Raw genomic sequence first — 19,270 nt, 5'->3', positions numbered from 1 at the left:
TTGATGTTGTTTATTTATGTATTTATTTGTCATATGTTTATGCTATTTGTTTTTATGTTATGCAGTCCATCCTAATTAGATCTATGAGGATATATAAAAATTAGGAAAACACTTCAGTATAATGTATTACAGTTCAAAGGCACAGCACACTACAGTGTTTAGAAGCATAAAGCAACAGAACATTGTTTACATTTAATTGTTTTCTACTAAAATGGTGTTGAAACTCTATTGTTTCTGGTCAGATTTTTATTATTCTCATTACTAAACCATCAACAGTTTGAATGTAAAATGTGACACTAAAGGACAAGATATATATCCAGGACAAAATGCATTTTAGTTTATAACTTGACTGTGCATCACACTTTCATATACTTTACTGTATATCCACACCTTTATTATATGGTGTCTTATGGTCAAAGTTGATCCTGGAAACAAAGAAATCTTTTGCATTTTTTGAATCTACAGTCCATATAGTGTTGTACTGATACTAATACCATATGAAGCATATCAAACATATATATATACTGAGCAGCTGCAGTAGAATATATAACTCTGTGTCTACAGAAGGCTTTCCAGGTGTTTTTTCATTGTGTGTCTGACAAAACTGATAACCTCACATTTAGTCTATCCTGCTTTAGCCCATCTAACAGCTTATAATAAACGTGTGCCTTTTCCCCATACATCCTGTCCTGAATAATAGTTTTGGACTTTTTTCATGCATTTTACACATATAACAACAATTATTGTGTTCTGGCTACTTCCAATACCACTGACTTATTTTGTAGGACTCTGTGTTGTATACCTCCAGTACACCTAAACCATCTTTAGACCTAGTGTGAGTTAAAAACAGGATGTATTGGTTAAGTGCTGAAGCTGACGATAGAGGAATGTACCAAAGAATTAAATATCACAAAATGATTCTAATGGACTCCTGTGAACTGGAAAATGATGGATCCTTACAAAGATAACTTACAAAGTGCCATTTTTATTATTTTCTTTCTTATATGAGATGTCAGTATAGAAGCTAGAGTAAAGCCAGAAATAACTCAAACTTCATTGCTGCTTCTTACCACTCAATAAAGAAGGATTCATTGCTCAAAAGATCGGTTCTACATTTAATAAAGATGTCCGCAGATCATCGAAATCATCCTGAAACCTTGTGATGTCTAGTTAGCATTACTACTGAAGACACACAAGATGGTATCATTAGCATAAAAATTGTGCACTATAGTGCAGTGGTTTAATATTAGGAATGGGATATTATGCTTTTCTGTTGATATATTTAAACATACGTTATAGGTTTTAAAATACAATATGTTGATGATATAATACAATACCTTTGTTCATTGTGGCCAAACAACGTAATCTTTGTCTCATCTGACTACAAAACATCTTACAGGTTGGATGACAGAATGTGGTCAGCTGATAACTTTAGTCAAGCTTGAGCTTTGGAGAGGGGCTTCTTGGATGACACCCTTTCATGTTAAGACTATCTAAAACTTGTCTTACTGTAAACTGTAGAGTGATTGGTGGTGCAGTTTCTAGTTTGTGGCAGCCCTGTGCCTTGGTGGTTCCTGGGTTGTTTCTGACTATCCAAACTAAATCCCTATCATCTGATGATGACAGGATGGGTCTTCTCCCAGTCTTTGGAAAGTGGTTCCACCTCTCAATAAACTAAATGTATGTATAATTATATCTACCATCTTCTGGTACTATGGTAGATGGCAGATCCTCACTTGTAAGTCGCTTTGGATAAAAGCGTCTGCTAAATGACTAAATGTAAATGTAAATGGTAGATGGTACCATATTTTACCATTCTCTTTCTCAGATTTGCAATGAGGTCCTTGGACTTAACAGTAGTGCTGGATGTTGGTAATTTAAATGAGTGCTGTTCAACAAATCCTCGGCTCACAGAAGCCACAAGCTGTATTCAATCATGATTACTGAAAAAGAAATGTCATTTAATTTAATCCAGTATATCCGTTTTAACAAGTCAGAGTCTTTCCCATGTGTTCCATCCAGCTAGAAGGCAAAGTACGCAAGACTTGAAGAAATGCAAGAAATGATAGATGTTATAATAATACAATAGACATTATTTTCACAACATTCAATTCAAAATGGTCTTTTCTATTGCTTACTCTGTAACAGGATATTTGCCATATATGTATTCTGTAACTAGATTTTTAAACATTTTCATGCAGAATTGAACAGGCCATTTACTCTCTTTTTATCTCTGCTTTTGCATTATCTACTTTTGGTGGTATTGGTTCTAAAATTATTTGTCATTTAATTTAGAAGAATGTACACAGTTGTAGACACAAGATTGTACAGTAGGTTATTTTACAAGCACAACCAGTTTAGTAATAACAGTGACTTTATTTTTGTTATAAAGGTGACAGCCAACACCTTGTCATCACCCCAGCACACAGGGAACTACACACATACTCTGTCTTCTCCACAACATGCCCCCAACTTCAACCTGGTGTCCCCCAGCCACCAGCCAAACTACGCCACCTATAAAGAGGGCTACAACGTTTACGGCATTGAGAGCGTCAAGATCTAGCACGGGTAGGAGAGTGATGATTGATGGCTAAAAGTTCCCTCAGCTCACAGTCATTAACAATGTTTAGACAATTGAACTTTGAACCAATATCTCAACAACAACAGCTGCATTCACATTGTCGTGGTGCTTAGCCTCTTCAGTTTAGAAAAATTCACTTGTAGAAACAATTTTTATATGATCCGTATAAAGCTACTATAGTAGTTTCCTTCAGTAGCTTAATGTGTCTGTTTGTAGGCAGCTCTTTTTAACCCTCTTCAGGAAGTATTTATTATCAGTGGTGGTAAAGTGATAGCTATTGGCAAGATGCTATGTCAAAGTTGTTGCTGTCCACTAGTTTTATTTTAAATCATGGGAATAAAGGTTATGTATAATTTGAAATATGCAAACAATAAGTCTACCATTGCAGTGAGCACTGCATTAACAATTAAAAATTGTTTTGTGGAACTACTTGTAAAAAGGGTAGATGTATTAGCTCAGACCCTGTTTTTTTTTTGTTTTTTTTTTTACTATTTAGTTAGTAATGTCATCAGTAAAGTTCTGGAGTGAACAATATCAAATTAAAACAACTCTTTTGAAGAAATGCTTGGACTATGCTATTTTGGTTGGTTGGCATTGCTGGGTACTATTTACTGCACTTTTACTGCACTTTTAGGACATGATGTGAATGCAGCAGTTTGTTTTTTATAATAATGGTAACGTTGAAGCCATAACAATGACAAACACTGATAAAAATGTATATCATCTCAAAATTGTATATGGCTGTGATACACCCTTTCCCTATTCAGTCATTTTCCAAAACACTTGCCTTCTCTGTCCCTTTTTTGTCAACTGTCCCAACGTCTCCCCTTATTTATACTTTATCACCCCTTATTGCACAATTCTTTCCTCCTCTCCTTCTGTTACTCCTCTCTCTACCCTCTTCCCCTCTATCCTTGTTTTCTCCTAGACTTTTCTGTTTTCTTTTTTCCTGCCTCAGTGCTTTCCCTGTTTTGTTACTCCTTTCTTTCTTTATAGCCAATCATCCTCTTTAATAGCCTGACTCATTGGCCGGTCACTCCCATTTGCCTTAATATCAACTTTCCCCTAGGCAGCCCCATGATTTAATTGATTGATGATTTATAAGATGGAATGGTTTGGACTGGAAGCGTCATTTCAGTTGACTTATTTGATACATTGCATGAATGATATCACACACCTGTGTGGCTTCAGATGCCCTTTCAAAATCTTAAAAAGGTAAAAGGTAAACATAAGTCACCACATGTTTGGCATAATGTGAACATTTACACGGTGCTTTTGGTTTCTCCCAACCTTTCCATAGAGGCGACTCAGTCTTCCAGCAGTATCTCCAGTTACAGTGATTTTTTATCCTTAGATTACAGCAGGTGAAATACACCAAAGACAAAGTAAATGCTTAATAAATGCAGCAATTACAAATACTGCCATTCTCAGCCTGCTCACCAGGGGGCAGCAGACGACTTACAGTTGCTCCTTTAAGTGAAGTTCATGTGCAGTCTCAGCTTTAGTTGTTGTGGACAAGGCTTAGAGCTACATGTATGAGAGGTCAGCAAAGGTTATAGACATAATTAGGTTGTTTTAAAGAAAAAAAAACGTCCCTATTGTAGACCTACAAGATATTGTTAGATACAAGATCATTCTGGCAGGGTGCTACTTGATGTGTTTACCTGTCCTTTTACATAAAACATACTGTATCACAGTGCTTTATCTGATTTGATATTAGTGCTACAGGTTTGTTGTAGCTTCTTCAGAAGCTTTATACCTTTTGTTACAGACCTAAACTCAAAGTACTTAAAGTACTGTATGTGTATATGTCTGCATTGCCAATGCAGCAACAACCAAAGCCCTGTCAAAGCAGTGCCCTTCCCTGGCTTGTAACAGCCAAAGGTTTTCTGTTGCCTCATGATTTGAGGGCACGCTGACCAGGTGTGAGAGCAAATGATGTTTTAGCAGCAGCCATTTGGAAGTGTGTTGCTTATTAGATGGAAAAAGTTCCTCTGATCAGTGGCCCATCGCTGGGGAAGGAATATTAGGTACTTTATACAGGGAATCAGCTGAATGTGAATAAAAAATGCCTCTAATTATTGTTTTTTAAAGAGGAGTAAGGTGAAATACTACACCACTTCACATCACTAGGTTTAATGAAGAGCAGATTTGAAACAGTAAAAAAGTCAGACCACAAAAAGATACATAGAGAATTCTACGTTCTTTCCTTTGGGCGACAGAGTTACAGTCATAACGTTTGTTTCTAAATGAAAGACATTTTGTTGAAAAATACCTCATTCCTGGATAAATTGTAAAAGCAGTATTAGTAGCAATATGTTCTTACCAAGGAGATAATGTGCAAGGGTTCCTTTCTCCAAACCGGAATTCATACTTACATAGTATCACTGTTTCTTCCTCAATGTTTTAATTTAAATCTCTCATTTTCTACCATATTGCTTTTTTGCTTTCATGCCTGTAATCCATTCACTCATTACATAATACTACAGTAAATGTATAAGTGGTGAAATGTAGAATTTAAAAATAACTTTAAATAATCGCTTCAATAGAATACTGTACTCTCTCTCTCTCTATATATATATGCCTGTGTGTGTGTCTATACAGTGCAAAACTTTGCATCCCCCTACTCTGAAATGGCAAAAAAGACTTTTCATCAACAAAATATTTTATGCACATCAATTAGTAAAATGTTCCTTCATCATCAGTAGCATCAGTAGTAAAAAAAATGGTCAAGGAGCTTAAAAAAGTTAATTTATAGTAAAATTAATTAATTAAAAGTATATCATTATAAAAGTGTGAATTTTCTCTAATACTCTCTAAGGTGTAATTTAAGCACATTCTTTACAGCCCAATTTTTCCCACACTAGCAGATTGTGTAGTTGTCTGCCATATATTTTCAATAATATTCAATCTAGAGACTGGGAAGGCCATGTTAAAATATTCAGCTTATTTTTTAAAAACTGCCTCTGCATTTTAGTTTTTTGACTGGTGATATGGACTTTGCTTTAAAATCTTCAGCCACTAATGCAGACATACACCCCTAAACCTCCACCATGTTTGATGTTTCATCAGAGTACATATTTTTGTTCTAAAACTCACATTGTTTCTTCACATGTTGGTTAGCATACTCCAAGGGTACAATGCCCTTCTGCATGCTATTTTCCCCAAACAATCTGGACATCTGCAGGCCACGCTTGATTGTAAAGACCATTTCCCTGATGGTCTAAGTCTAGGATTTGGTGATCTCACTGCCATGGCCTGAGGTCTATTCCTAGCCAGGGAATTTGGTCCTAGCACCGCTCTTTAGTAACAAGCCCCTTGGACAGCCTCTAAGTGATTTGTTTCAGGCAGATGTAGCTCCGTTTTGAAGGCAGTAAAGAAGGCAGGGGTCCATGGACCACAGGGTCAGGGTTAGGGTTTTACTCCTGGTCCCACATGCTGATATGTTGAATTGTGCTTGGGCAGGACACTGAACCCCAGGTCAGATGAGCACTTTTCTTGGTAGTCACCAATATTGGTATGTGTGAATGATAAGCAACACTATAAATGCAGATTTCAATGATAAAATGATGACATTTTTCAGAGCCCTGCAGACATGTTTTTTTGGCAGGAGATGTTTTTGTGAGGTGTTGTATACTGAGCTGAATTTAATAAAAGTAGAGAGTACAAAATTACAGTGACATCAGAAAGTATGTGAAGCCTCTGGAGTTAACTTGTTTTTTGCATTCATTGCTCAGATGAGGATGTAAAGTATTTAATAGACATAGAGAACATGTTATGTCCATTGTTGTTATAGAATAAACACATAAATACATATTTTGAGAGGTAACAGGAGTGGTCATTTCACAGACCAAATGGAAAATTGTGAGACATCTAGACCGGTATAAATGGTTGTGTTTCTTGTTTTACTTTTCATTTCTTCATTTCTGGTTCAACCTGACATCTAATAATCAGCGTGTTTGTTGCACATCTCTGCACAACGCGTTGTTGAGATTCGGAGGTGTGCGCATCGGGGTCTCTGCGGCCTACGGTCAGCCATAATTCCCTTATCTGCATTGGTCTGCATCAACGTTTAAGTGTATCGACAGAGGTCCCCTGATGTTTGTTTTGGATTCCTATGTAGCTCACACGCCAGGTTCCAGCCAAGGCCACTTTCAGTTGTTAGGCATCCGATTCTTGGTCTCCCACTTCATTGAAGAGTCTTGTGTGTTGTTTATTCCTATCTTAAGTATGATCTTATGATCTTAAGTATGAGCTAAATAATTTTTATACCCCTCTTCAGCTTTATAATTTTTTACCAATTTATTTTGAGATCTTCTAAAAGCTGTTTTCCTGATTCCATTCTTTGTGTTGCTCTCAGCAGACTGCTTGCTACTGTGCCAGCTACTCACTTGCACATTTAAAGTGCAAGCACAGTTTAACACACCTGGTGCCAGTCTTTTTTTTTAATGATCAGACACCTGATTTTACTAATGAAAGTTAATTACCTAGAGGGTTTATCAAAGGTAATGCAAAATTTAGCACTGATATAACTTAGATAATTTAATTTAACTTTCCTTTTATATATTCCTTGATCAATTTTGTTACTTTAGATGTTAAAGGAACATTTGCAGTAGCTGTGTGTTAAAATATTATGTTACGTTTTACTTTTCAAAATGATATTGCTGAAAATGTTTTCATCAATCTCATTTTGAAAAGTATTCAGATCATTTTGTGGGTACAGGTGCATGTTGTGGGATTTATTACATGTATTGTGCCATTACATTTCTAATTAAAGGTGCATACATGTGTATATACAGTATTTGTGCCAAAATAACACTAGGTCTAGATATCTGTGTGGAGTGAGGCATAAATCAGGTGTACCAAACCATTTTTAAAGCTCAGTGTTACAAGAGCATTGGAAGAAGAAACTAAACTTAAGTCTTTCTGTATATTAAATGTGTATACCAGTAAAGTGTGCTAAAAATGATTTAGTTTTGGTTAGATCCATGAATTTTCTCTTTTTTCTGACTGGAGTCACAGTAAATGGCATAGTTAGAGAAAAAAGGCCACTGGGCACAGACCACGGAAGAGTATCACCCTGTTTTTGATTTATTTTGGTCATGATTTTACAATCCCAATTTTAAAAAAGTTGGGACAATGTGTAAGACGTAAATAATCACAGAATGCGATGAGTTGCAAATCTCATCGAACCATATTTTATTCACAGTAGAACATAGACAACATATCAGATGTTGAAACTGAGAAATTTTACCATTTCTTGGAAAATAACTCATTTGAATTTGATGGCAGCAACACATCTCAAAAAAGTTGCAACAGTGGCAACAAAAAGCGGGAAAGGTAATTGCTGCAAATAAAAAAAACAAATGGAGGAGCATTCGACAACTAATTAGGTTAATTGGCATTTAAAACATGACTGAGTATAAAAGGAACATTTCAGAGAGTCAGAGCATCTCAAATGTGAAGAATAGCAGAGGTTCCCCAATCTATGACAAACTAAATCTAAAAATTGTAAAACAATTTCAGAAAAATGTTCCTCAACATTAAAAACTTTGAAGATCCCACCATCTCTAGTATGTAATATTCACAAGATTCAGAGAATCAGGAGGAATCTCTCTGTCAAGGGACAAGGGCGCAGGTCAAAACTGGATGTGTGTGATCTTTTGGCCCTCAGGCAGCACTGCATTAAAAACAGGCATGATTCTTTACTGGACATCACCGCATGTGCTCAGGAACACTTCCAGAAATCACTGTCTGAATACAGTTCATTGTGCAATCCACAAGTTAAAGCTGTATCATGCAAAGAAAAAGCCATATGTTAACACGATTCAGAAACGCTGCCATGTTCTCTTGGCCAAAGCTCATTTAAAATCCTCTGAAGCAAAATAAAAAAATGCACCTTGGTCAGATGAATCCAAATTTGAATTTCGTTGTGGAAACCATGGAAGAGGAGAAGGACCATCCAGCTTGTTATTAGTGGACAGTTCACAAGCCTGCATCTCTGATGGTAAGGGGGTGCAATAATGCCTATGGCGTGGGCAGCTTACACATCTGGAAAGGCACCATCAGTGCTGAAAAGTACATAGAGGTTTAGAGCAACATATGCTCCCATCCAGGCAACATATTTTTTAGGGAAGGCCTGGAATATTTCAGCAACACAATGCACATACTGCATCCATCACAACAGCATGGCTTTGCAGGAGCAGAGTCCGGGTGCTGAACTGGCCTGCCTGCAGTCCAGACTCACCAATAGAAAACATTTGGTGCATCATAAAAACAAAAATCCAGCAACAAATTCCCAGGATTTTTGAGCAGCTGGAATCCTGCATCAGACAAGACGGGGACAACATTCCTCTCCTAAACTCCAACAAGTGGTCTCCTCACTTCCCAGAGGTTTACATACAGTTGTTAAAAGAAAACAACATCAGCCTGTTCTAGCTTTTTAAGATGTGTTGCTGCTATCAAATTCAAAATGAGCTAATATTTTCCATAAAATGGTCAAATGTCTCAGTTTCAACATCTGATATGTTGTTTATGTTCTATTGTGAATAAAATATGGGTTGATGAGATTTAAAAATCATTGCATTCTGTTTTTATTTACATTTTACACATCCTTCCAACTTTTCCGAATTAGGGTTGTACATTTATTTTGCATTTGTGTGTTTTTGATGTCTGTCTCTAGTAATTGTGTGTACATTTATTATCAATTTGTATTTTTTCTTATCAATTTGTAGTAGTCATCAAGTTTTGTATCTACTTTAAGTCAGTTTGTGTCAATTTTATGTTGTTCTGTGTCTGATTTGGTCATTTTGTATCTCTTTTGGATATTTTCAGCTTGTTGTTATTTTTGAATCACATTTAGGCCTGAACGTTAAATTTGATGTGAGTGTGTATGTGTGTGTGCATTTGAGTTTGTATTTGCATAAACTAACACGAAAGAGCATTTTATATGATTTTCAGCTTGTTATTGAGGATTGTTATTATGTATAGCTTGTCTAAGTATTAAAGTAGAGGAACTTGCAATCACAATATTGCCCAGCATGTGTGCCTCAGTGTGTTCACACTCTCAAAGCGAATGGAAGACTGAAGCACACAGGTAACATCAACACTTCAGAATCAGAATAAATAGGAAGTCCGGTGGCAGCAGTCTAGTATTATATTAATCAACACCTTGGTCAGTGCATGGATGGTCTGGAAATGTGCTTCCACACTTTCTTTCTGACATGAAAAATTCTGATAGATAAAAATCTCATGTCATTATGCCAAGTACAGTAAAAGGACACGGTTAGCCAACAGCAACCTGTTGCCAAAGACAAATGCAAATGGCTGAATAGATGGAGGCTATAATATTTTTCAGAAAAGAGTTAAAATTAGTTCTGTAACTTCATCTAAACTCACTAAATGACATTCAGTCAGGTAGTGTTAATTAGTGTCGGTCTTGCCATATCTCAGAAAGAAAGCAAGTAAGCACATTTCCCAAAATCATGAATTAATATAACATTTTCCTGCAGTCAGAACAGATGGTTCACCAGAAGCAGTTAGTTGTCTAGTTTTTAAGTTAATTATTCAAACATGGTTAACTTACATATATTTTCTTTGTACAGATGAAATTCACAGATGCAATGCGTTCCAAAGCCCGTCTGTCCATCACAGGATCGACCAGTGAGAATGGTCGCGTCCCAGTGGCTTATCTTCGTCCAGGATTACCCATGAGCCTCAGCATGACTGATCTCTCCTGACCAGGCCTGAGCCAGTGCCTTACAGCCAATCAACACACATCGTTTCCACCCCTCTGAAAGTGAATGAAAATATTTGTCATCTCCTTCGGTGAAAAATTACCACACACCATGGGTGGTTTTCAATCCGAAGTTAAGCCAATCATATCTCTCTAGGGACTACTGATCTCACTCTTTGACATCTAGCCTAGAAAGACTGGACAAATGCTGTCCTCCCACCACTTGGCTGTCAGGCTTCAGCAAAGACCTGCCCACTTATGGAGTGAATTACTTGATCATCCACGAGAAAAATGGCTGGTCCTGTACAAATTCATGAAAAACAATCAAGCACAGTGGACAGTTTTCTAAACACAAATCATTGTTTCATAGATTTTTGCCTTGGAGGCTCCTCTTGTATAGAAAATAAGGACAACAGTGATGCCAGTGGTAATGCAATAACAAAATTATTCAGGGACGTGATCAGGATTTGTGGGTATTAAAGCAGAATCTTGGCTAAAATGAGTGCTATGAAGTTCGAGGAAGAAATACTGTCCTGAAAAGTCACATCCATGAAAAAAATTGTATTTGTGATAGGAGATAATGCTGTTATTATTACTAATCGTTCTACTTATTTCTGCCTGAAAATCCCTAATTAGTAGAGACTTTTAACTTTGGCAAGACCCACGAAATGCATGGACTGACACTCATGCACAAAACAGTATCAAAATACTAACTCTATACAGGGATGGGCAAAGTATGTGTATGTGTGTATTGTCAAGATGTATGTTGATACAAAATAGAATTTATTTGAAATGTTCTTTGTAAGATTTGAACATTTCTGGGTTTGGTGACACTTACTGAATCAAAAGACACCAAACAAATACACCCTGGGGTCATTGAGAATAGTCAAAAGCCCCTCATAGATTGCACCAGTTTTAATTGCAATAGACAAATTCATCTGCAAACAAAAAATATAAGCCATTTTAATAGAGACCCTCCATGTAGCACACCAATCACAATAAATGATCGAACAAATGAAAAGAACATTAACAGCATAAGTATTTAAACTTTTTCTTTTGATCAGTTACTGTAGCATGTGGTTCTTGGTAATATTATTGTTCTAACAAGTTAGACAAACATCTGTTAATTTCTGACTGTAACAGTGATCTGCACCTTTTGTGCGATACACAAAGCCCTGGCGAACAGCTAAAGAGACAGTGTAGCATTGCATTATATTAGCTTAGTAAGCTGTGGAAAGTAACAAAGAACATTTACTTGATAACTACCTGAGTATTTCAAGTTTATTGAGTACTCCATTTTCTGGTACTTCATACATCAAGCTCCCTATACTACCAGCTGCAACATTAAAATGATGAACACATACATCAGTTATCATTATACAATATTATTATATTCACTGATGTGAAATGAGCCACACTGCATAGTGTTTTGATTTTTGCTACTTCAAGTAGTTTTGACTTAATACAGTTCCTTTTTACTTTTACTATTACTATATTTTTGCCCCAAGGTGACTTGGTTTTGATTGGTCTACTTTTGAATGCCTGCTGAATGTCCGTTCAGAGCAGTGAGCCATAAATGAGAGCAGGTGGGTGGGACTGTACTGTGTGGGCATCTTATCCTAGTCACATTTTGAGCTTTTGGTGTTGTTTGATCATCAAACAGTTAGGTTACAACCAAAATGCAAAAAAGGAAAATATGGCCACTTAAAGAACAATTTTAAATTAAACACTTAAATTAAATTCCAGCGTAGGTTTGGTCTGGGCACGTTATGAGAGGGTTTATGGTCTCTTAAAACTTTTTTGTCCAGTTTTATGAAAAATATGTAATGTCCTATGATTTCTTACATGTGTAGGAGAATTGGCTGTGCAAGGTTGTCTACATGGTTCTGATCTGATCAAAGGTGGCAGAGATGGTAATATCCAGATTCTTTAGCTCCAATATTGATTTGACATTGGACATGCTGCTGTGAACGATAGCAGCACCACAAAACTAGCAGGTTTATATGGAGAAAACATGTTTGAGAGTTGTGTGAAGAAAGTATCATTTTATTTTTGCCTGTATCAATCTTTAAACAAAAATACCTGGATCAGTCAGATCACCTCTACTAAGTAAAGGATTGACAGGAAACACAGCTCAGTGTAGAGTCACTATAGTTTTCCACATTTAGAGTAAAATATACGGCAAATGTAGACAGCTAGTCTTAAAAATACAAGTTTATCTGTTGAACCAGCTCTGCATAAGATGGTCAACTGTCACATGCCTGAAATGCATCTGTAGTTGCCATGGTAGTAAACTGCTGGCTGTCATCATGTTTATAAAGTTGATGCCAAACCATCAAAGCAATAAGGGGGAGAAGAAGAGCAAAGGCACAGAACTTGTAGATCAGTGGTGATCTGGTAATGAAATAGTTTTATTCCAGACACAACATGGCCACTTTAAGGAAGTTTCAACTGTACATTTGCATGGTTTATTAATATTAGTACTCACATTACAGTGTACAGTGTATTGAATTTACACAGTGTGGTAAATATGCTCCTCTGATCTGTTATGCTCATCTTTTAGGCAGATGACTTAATGTTTTTGTTTTGGAACCAGCAGTGTGTGTGAATACTGGAGTGAGTGGCTGCTGCTGCACTACTATACTTAAATACATTTTAATAGTCATTTATTGAAGGTACATTTATTTATGGATAAAGAACAACACAGAAATATTTTATCAGATAACTGTTGTAGTCTAGGAAGAGGTAATGAATATGTAATGTATATAGGATGAATAGCTGAAGCTTATTTGGGGGACTGTTTCTATCCACCGAAGACAATTTTTATTTCTTAAGATTAAATGAAACAATCAGATACACATACATCTAAAATAATAATAACAGTTTTTAGCATTAAACCACAACATGAGATATGAGAATATTACAATGCCTCCATCGTGGATATTTTCTCAAACCTGAAAATGTTTCAGGACTAATTTGCTGTTGTGCCAATTTGAATATCTGATTTTATAAATATATTTTTTTAAAACACATAAAGAGTTACTGCCCATCCCTGTCTATAGGCCACCACACCAACAGAGCAACACAGACACAAAAACACATCTGTAATGACAGTAAATCAGTACGGATGCACAGTTCATGATCAAATCTGACACACTGTTGCACACATACATGCACATAGCCTTGTCGTAGGAGTTCTGAAAAGCCAACTAAATAATGTGCTAAACAAGACTGAGAACCAATCAGAGCTCTCCATGCTCAGCCAATGGCAGCTGCTGATACTGAAACCTGAGCCAATCGGAGCTCTCACTTATGTGAGGCTAATTTAAAAAAATGTGAACAAAAACCTTCCTTTTATTAAGTATACTGCACTGATGATGGCTATGAAGACAAGCACGATCAAGAAGAAGAGGACAAGGAGGAGACAGACAAATGTTTGCATGTCACTTTGAGTTTTTTCTTTCAGACAAACTTGTCAGCCTGAAGCTTTGTCCCTTGCTGCATTTTAGTGTTCAATAATGATAGTAATAAGAATAATATTAACAATGTTAATTGCAGTATTTAATGTGGTTCTTGTTATGTATAGTGTATGCTTTTAAGAACTCGTTTGCTATTTTCTTTCACCGGGAGACTGGTATATGTGCTGCCAGTTTGAAGCTAGCTGGTTAGCAGTAATTGCTTTCCCTCAACATGACAAATGCCCAAGATGTGAAAATCTCCTGGTAAAGTGAAGCTGAAAATGTCAAGGTGTTTGCTTCCATTCCTTCTCATGCATTCATCAGATTTTTGCAATAACCACATGTGGCAATTAGCATAAGATTGTCATGGTGTTATAGTGATGATTATTTACATTTACAGTATAGCTCTCAAACATGTCAATCACTGAGAGATAAAATGAAAATGATCACTCTTCACTTCTGACTTGGCCTCTGGTATAGCTTCATTTTTTATTAAACTCAAATTTTGACCAAAGTCTTGTAAGTTGTTTTTTTTCAACTGAGCAAATTAATTTTCAGAAAAATGGTTACCACAGAAATCTACCACTAAAGAATCATTAGTAGCATTTATTTCTCTATAGGAGGTTTGATGAAATGCAGTATATTGCTTCTGTAGATAACGGTCTATTTGAGAACCAATATGAAGGCAAAAACAATCTGTGGTGGCCCTGAAAGCTCAACTTAAAAGACGCCTTTACTGATTTTTGAACTCGCATGTTTTTGGTTCTAGTTTGGGGAGTACATAAATGCCATTAAACTTCCCAGTGACTTCCTTAGATCAAAATATCCCTAGATCAATATCTACTTCTAGATGAAAAATGCCTTACGTTCAGATTAGGTTATCTTGTTGCTCAAACTATGGAGTTTCTAATCATGGTCAATCTGCTTCTCCAGAGCTCTCCAAGATGACCCAATCACCTCATGATGAAAAACATCCCCGGGTGATGTCATCTGGAGGAGTTAGAGGCATTTTGACAGTTTTCCCCAAGTTCTTAGGAGCAGAGAAATATTTTAATATAGGGAAGTTATATTAAATACATTTACTAATATACATTTACACCCTAAACTAAAGCCTTAGAGAGCAATTGCAGTGACAAAAGTGCAGTATTATAAAAAAAATACAAGTTGGACCATAGCAGCTTTTTATATAATATCCCAGTCTGTTCTTTTGGATCATCTTTTGGATACTGGGATTTGTGGTACTGTCCATGACTTGCAGTTTACTTTTTATTTAATGACAGAGTCGTTTTGTAGATTCATCAATCTAAGACCTTTGTATCTTTAGGGAATTGCCTTGGGGACCTGTCATGGGACCCCTACTATTTACATTAGATGCAATTGGGTGCAAAAGTTCTCCTTATTTTAAAATGGCAAAAAAAGAGTAAAGAAAATATTTTTTTCATCAACAAAATATTTAATTCACCATTGGGGTTGCATTTAACAGGATTCAGACAGGTGCACCAAAATATCTTTTTGAATTAGGAAAATCATGGAGTTTGTTTCCATTGTTGTGCTAAATACATTCAGCTTTATATGACCATAAATCCTACTGAGCCCTTTCCACCAGGGACCCTAATTGATGGTCTCCTTACTAGTACATAGATCACTTGAAGTACTTTTGGACTAATAAGAATTAGAGACTACCCTCTGAGGAGCATTTTCACAGAACTACACACCTTTAGGGGCTTATTTTTTGTTTTCATTTGCACCACCAGTAGGAACTTTAATGCAACGCAGGCTGGCCACATTTATGTAAACCTATATTGATATTTAGTGAGTGTGCGGATTTTCAATATCCAAAGAAACACGTTTTGTCAACTTGCCCTTCAGGCAAATGTAAGCAACACATCGTATTTGAACTCTGACACCAGCTTTTATCTTCCAAATTTAATTAGAACATTTTAAAATGCTGTGAAAAAAAGCCAGTGATAAGTTAAAACAAAGTTTGATGAAATAAGGCTGTTTTTGTTCCCAGGAATGAAGGACACACGTTGCATGCTCTAAGGAACTGAGATCATCACTGACTCAAATATTAGCGCAGAACTAAAGGTGCTGAGATCTGCCTTATGGGTTAAAATTTACACATTTTAATTAGAAATTTAGACTGAGTACTTTCTGAAGCTCTTGAAGCTATTAGAAGATCCTGTATGCATTGATATCACTATTATTTTAAAACTGAAAACTTTGTTTGTTAGATTTGTTAGTTTCTACGGAGAATTTGGATGTTTTACTCCAGCATTAGACACCTAAATAATTCATCCACATTTCAAATTATACAGTTCTGGAATTATTCTGTGTCTGTTTTTGATCTTTTAGTTTTGTCATTTGTGGTAACTGCTTTGGTCATGTTTTGGCTGCTCATTAGCAAAGTTTATATGGATGCAAATATTCCACTGAAATTCAGATCAAGAGACCTATCAGAGTGAAAATGCATCATGTAACCATGTCCACTGGAACAGACTAACCTGATAGAAAGAGGGAAGTAAACATTAGGTGACATAACGAGTTTAGTTTTCTTTAAAGATTTTTCATTCTCAATAAGCTGAAAATGCCGTCTTGGACTTTCCTCCTGTTTAAAAATTGATTAAGGAGATATGTGCATCCTGATTGCTACTTAAAAAGAAAGAAAACAAATATTATTCTCATGAAATTATGTCTTCTAGAAATTTGTAAGGGGCACCAAAGAAGAAACATATGAGGACATGAAGATGAACACAAACCCAGTAAGTTTGAAGGAGCTGACATCCAGATTTGAGACGTATTTGGAGATCAAACATCCATTTATCAATTATCTTACCTCTCCAGGCTACTGTAATCCCAGGGCCAACACAAGGTCATAAACAGACAGACAACCACTCAAACCCACATTCACCACTACAGGCAATTTAGAGTCACATTTAACCTAACATGCATGTCTTTGGACTGTGCGAGGAAACTGGAGGAAACCCACACAAGCACGGAGAACATGCACTTCACACAGAAAGGCTACAGTCCGCCAGGAATTCAAATCGGGGACTTTCTAGCTTTCTAGCCACTTCACCACCGCATTGGGGAAAAAGATATTTGTAAAATAATACCAACCATAATGTTATATTAATAAATTATAGTTTTTATGAGACAAATGCAACCACAAGGGGGAACAAGCCAGTGTTTTCTTGTGCCAGTCGTAAGTCCACAGATGGTTGTGTCAGGAAGGCCATCCGGTGTAAAACAAAAATTAAACATGCAAATCATGACTTCCACACCGAATCTGACTTCCATACTGGATCGGTCAGGGCCCGGATTAACAGTGAACACCACTGGTGCTTTTGACCCACAGGGTGGCGGTGGAAATAGGGCTACTGTTGGTCGAAGAAGGGAAGGAGGAAGGCGTGTTCATAGGCAGAGAGAAGAGGAAATCTAAGAGTGTAGGACTGACAGTAGGGACTTTGAATGTTGGGACTATGACAGGGAAGGCTGGAGAGTTGGTTGACATGATGCAGAGAGGGAAGGTGGATATACTGTGTTTCCAGGAGACCAGGTGGAAAGGTACCAAGGCTAGAAGCTTAGGAGCAGGGTTCAAGTTGTTCTACCATGGGTCAGATAGGAAGATAAATTTAGTAGAAGTTAACCTGAAAGAGGAGTTTGTGAGGAATATTCTAGAGCTGAAAAGAGCATCAGACAGGTTGATGAGTCTGAAGCTGGAAATCCTTCGATTTCCAGCTTCAGACTGAGCTGGAAATCGAAGGAGTGATGTTCAATGTTGTGAGTGGTTATGCCCCACAGGTATGATGTGAGTTAGAAGAGAAGCTAGCCACCAAGGAGACTTGCCAAAATCCTAGTCCAGGATTCAACCCCATGACCTCCCCCACAACATCATCGGCCCCCAGTTTACAGCCAAGTTCTGGGCAGGATTCTGTAGGTTGCTCGGCATCTTCATTAGCTTGGGTTTCTATCCATAAAAATATTGGACAGACTTAGAGACTCTCTGCTCCCAGGATCCTGCATCATGGGCCAAGAATGTGGTCTAGGTTGAGTATGCCTACAACTGCCTGCTATCCTCTGCCATGGGGTGGACACAGTTTATGGCAATTACTTTAAGTGTTATACAGCAAACCTCAGTACAAAGACGCCACCTGGCATGAAGAAAACCTCACTGGATGTTGCTTTGATTATTCCAAGCCTAGTGAAAATGGGCTAAAAACAGCACTCAGATACAAAGTGGGACAGAAGGTGTGGTTCTCCCACTTATTCCAGTTTTCCACTCCTTGGAGATTTCAGTCTTGTTCACAGCTCCCTCTATGGTTAATCAGTTTAATTCATTTCTCCTGTTTCCCTGCCTTTATATAACCCCGCTCTCCCTCAGTCACTTTGCCAGATTGTCTTCTGTAGTCTATGCTCAATGACTCTCCAGCCTTTTCAGACTGATCTTCTGATACTGCCTGCCTGCCCAGCTACCCTGTTCTGTTCTCTAGGTGCCCACTGCATTCCTGTCTACTACCTACCTGAAAACTCACCTCACAGGATAAGCCTGAAGGACAAAAAAAAAAAAAAAGTATTAGCTTACATTAGCCACAGTAGAAAGCCAGATCAATTGGTCAGCTAGCAAATTAAACCATACAAAGTTAATATTGGTTCTGCCCTATTATAGATGAAACTATATCCCTCTTCAGTACATATAGGAGATACAACCATAGTTTTCTGTCCATGGTAGATGGTAACACTGACATGAGGAAATATTTTAGAAAACAGTATTTGTTGTGCAAATTTCGTAATAACCTGTGGACGAAAAATTGAGGAAAAATAAAAGTACAGTCAGAATAAATTGTAGGTCTTATCTTGTTGACCTAACTAAACAAAAATGATCTACCATTGTGCTCCTGGGAAACTCCTGGAGGTGCTGTACACAAACCTACACCACCTTGGTGACAATGTTAGTGTTGTTGACAATACATAGCTCAGTTAATGAGGAAGTCATGCAGAGATCACGGAGTCAATGGTTTGATCCCTGGTCCCAGTTACGTGTCAAAGTGTCCTTGAGCAAGACATGAAACCCCAAGTGGCTCCCTGTGGGTCGGGTGAGCACCTTGCATGGCAGCCACCTTCATTGGTGTGAGGGAATGAGAAGCAACATTGTAAAGCACATTGGATAAAAGTGTTAAGTGGCCATTGACATTTTCGATACTCTAGTACTGCATTTATCAGTCTTTCTAATTATATATGTACCTACAATTTTCACAGATTAAACAGGCTGTATGTCTTTGTGTAGTCTTTAATATCAAGATAATTATTAATTGCACAGTTTGGGAAAAACAATGGATGGTAAAAGATTATTGGCTGTGCCCACAAAAGTCAGTGCAGTGTGGGTCAAAGTTCAATAATTTTGAACATTTGCTGCCCTCCCACTCATCTCAGACTTCTGCAGATATCCACACAACACATACACAACAATAGCAAGGAAAGAACAAAAGTAATTTT

At 37.1% G+C, this 19,270-nt stretch overlaps 1 protein-coding gene across 7 annotated transcripts in view; it reads left to right on the top strand.

The window, feature by feature from the left end:
• LOC137124065 (glutamate receptor 2-like) overlaps window positions 1–13,352 on the top strand; it is a 68,113-nt gene extending 54,761 nt beyond the window's left edge. For 3 of the 7 annotated variants that reach the window (XM_067498687.1, XM_067498689.1, XM_067498686.1), the window contains 2 exons: window positions 2,393–2,568; window positions 10,186–10,326. In XM_067498687.1, coding sequence (XP_067354788.1) covers window positions 2,393–2,563 — 171 coding nt within the window. In that variant the 3' untranslated portion in view covers window positions 2,564–2,568; window positions 10,186–10,326. Of the gene's footprint in view, window positions 1–2,392; window positions 2,569–10,185 lie in introns of all 7 variants that reach the window. The other 4 variants (XM_067498688.1, XM_067498691.1, XR_010913904.1 and 1 more) reach the window with 3 other exon arrangements.
• Window positions 13,353–19,270: the final 5,918 nt, after the last annotated feature.

Source organism: Channa argus, chromosome 3 (assembly GCF_033026475.1).
Source record: "Channa argus isolate prfri chromosome 3, Channa argus male v1.0, whole genome shotgun sequence".
Taxonomy (NCBI): Eukaryota; Metazoa; Chordata; class Actinopteri; order Anabantiformes; family Channidae; genus Channa; species Channa argus.
This window is presented reverse-complemented; position numbering and strand designations above follow the sequence as displayed.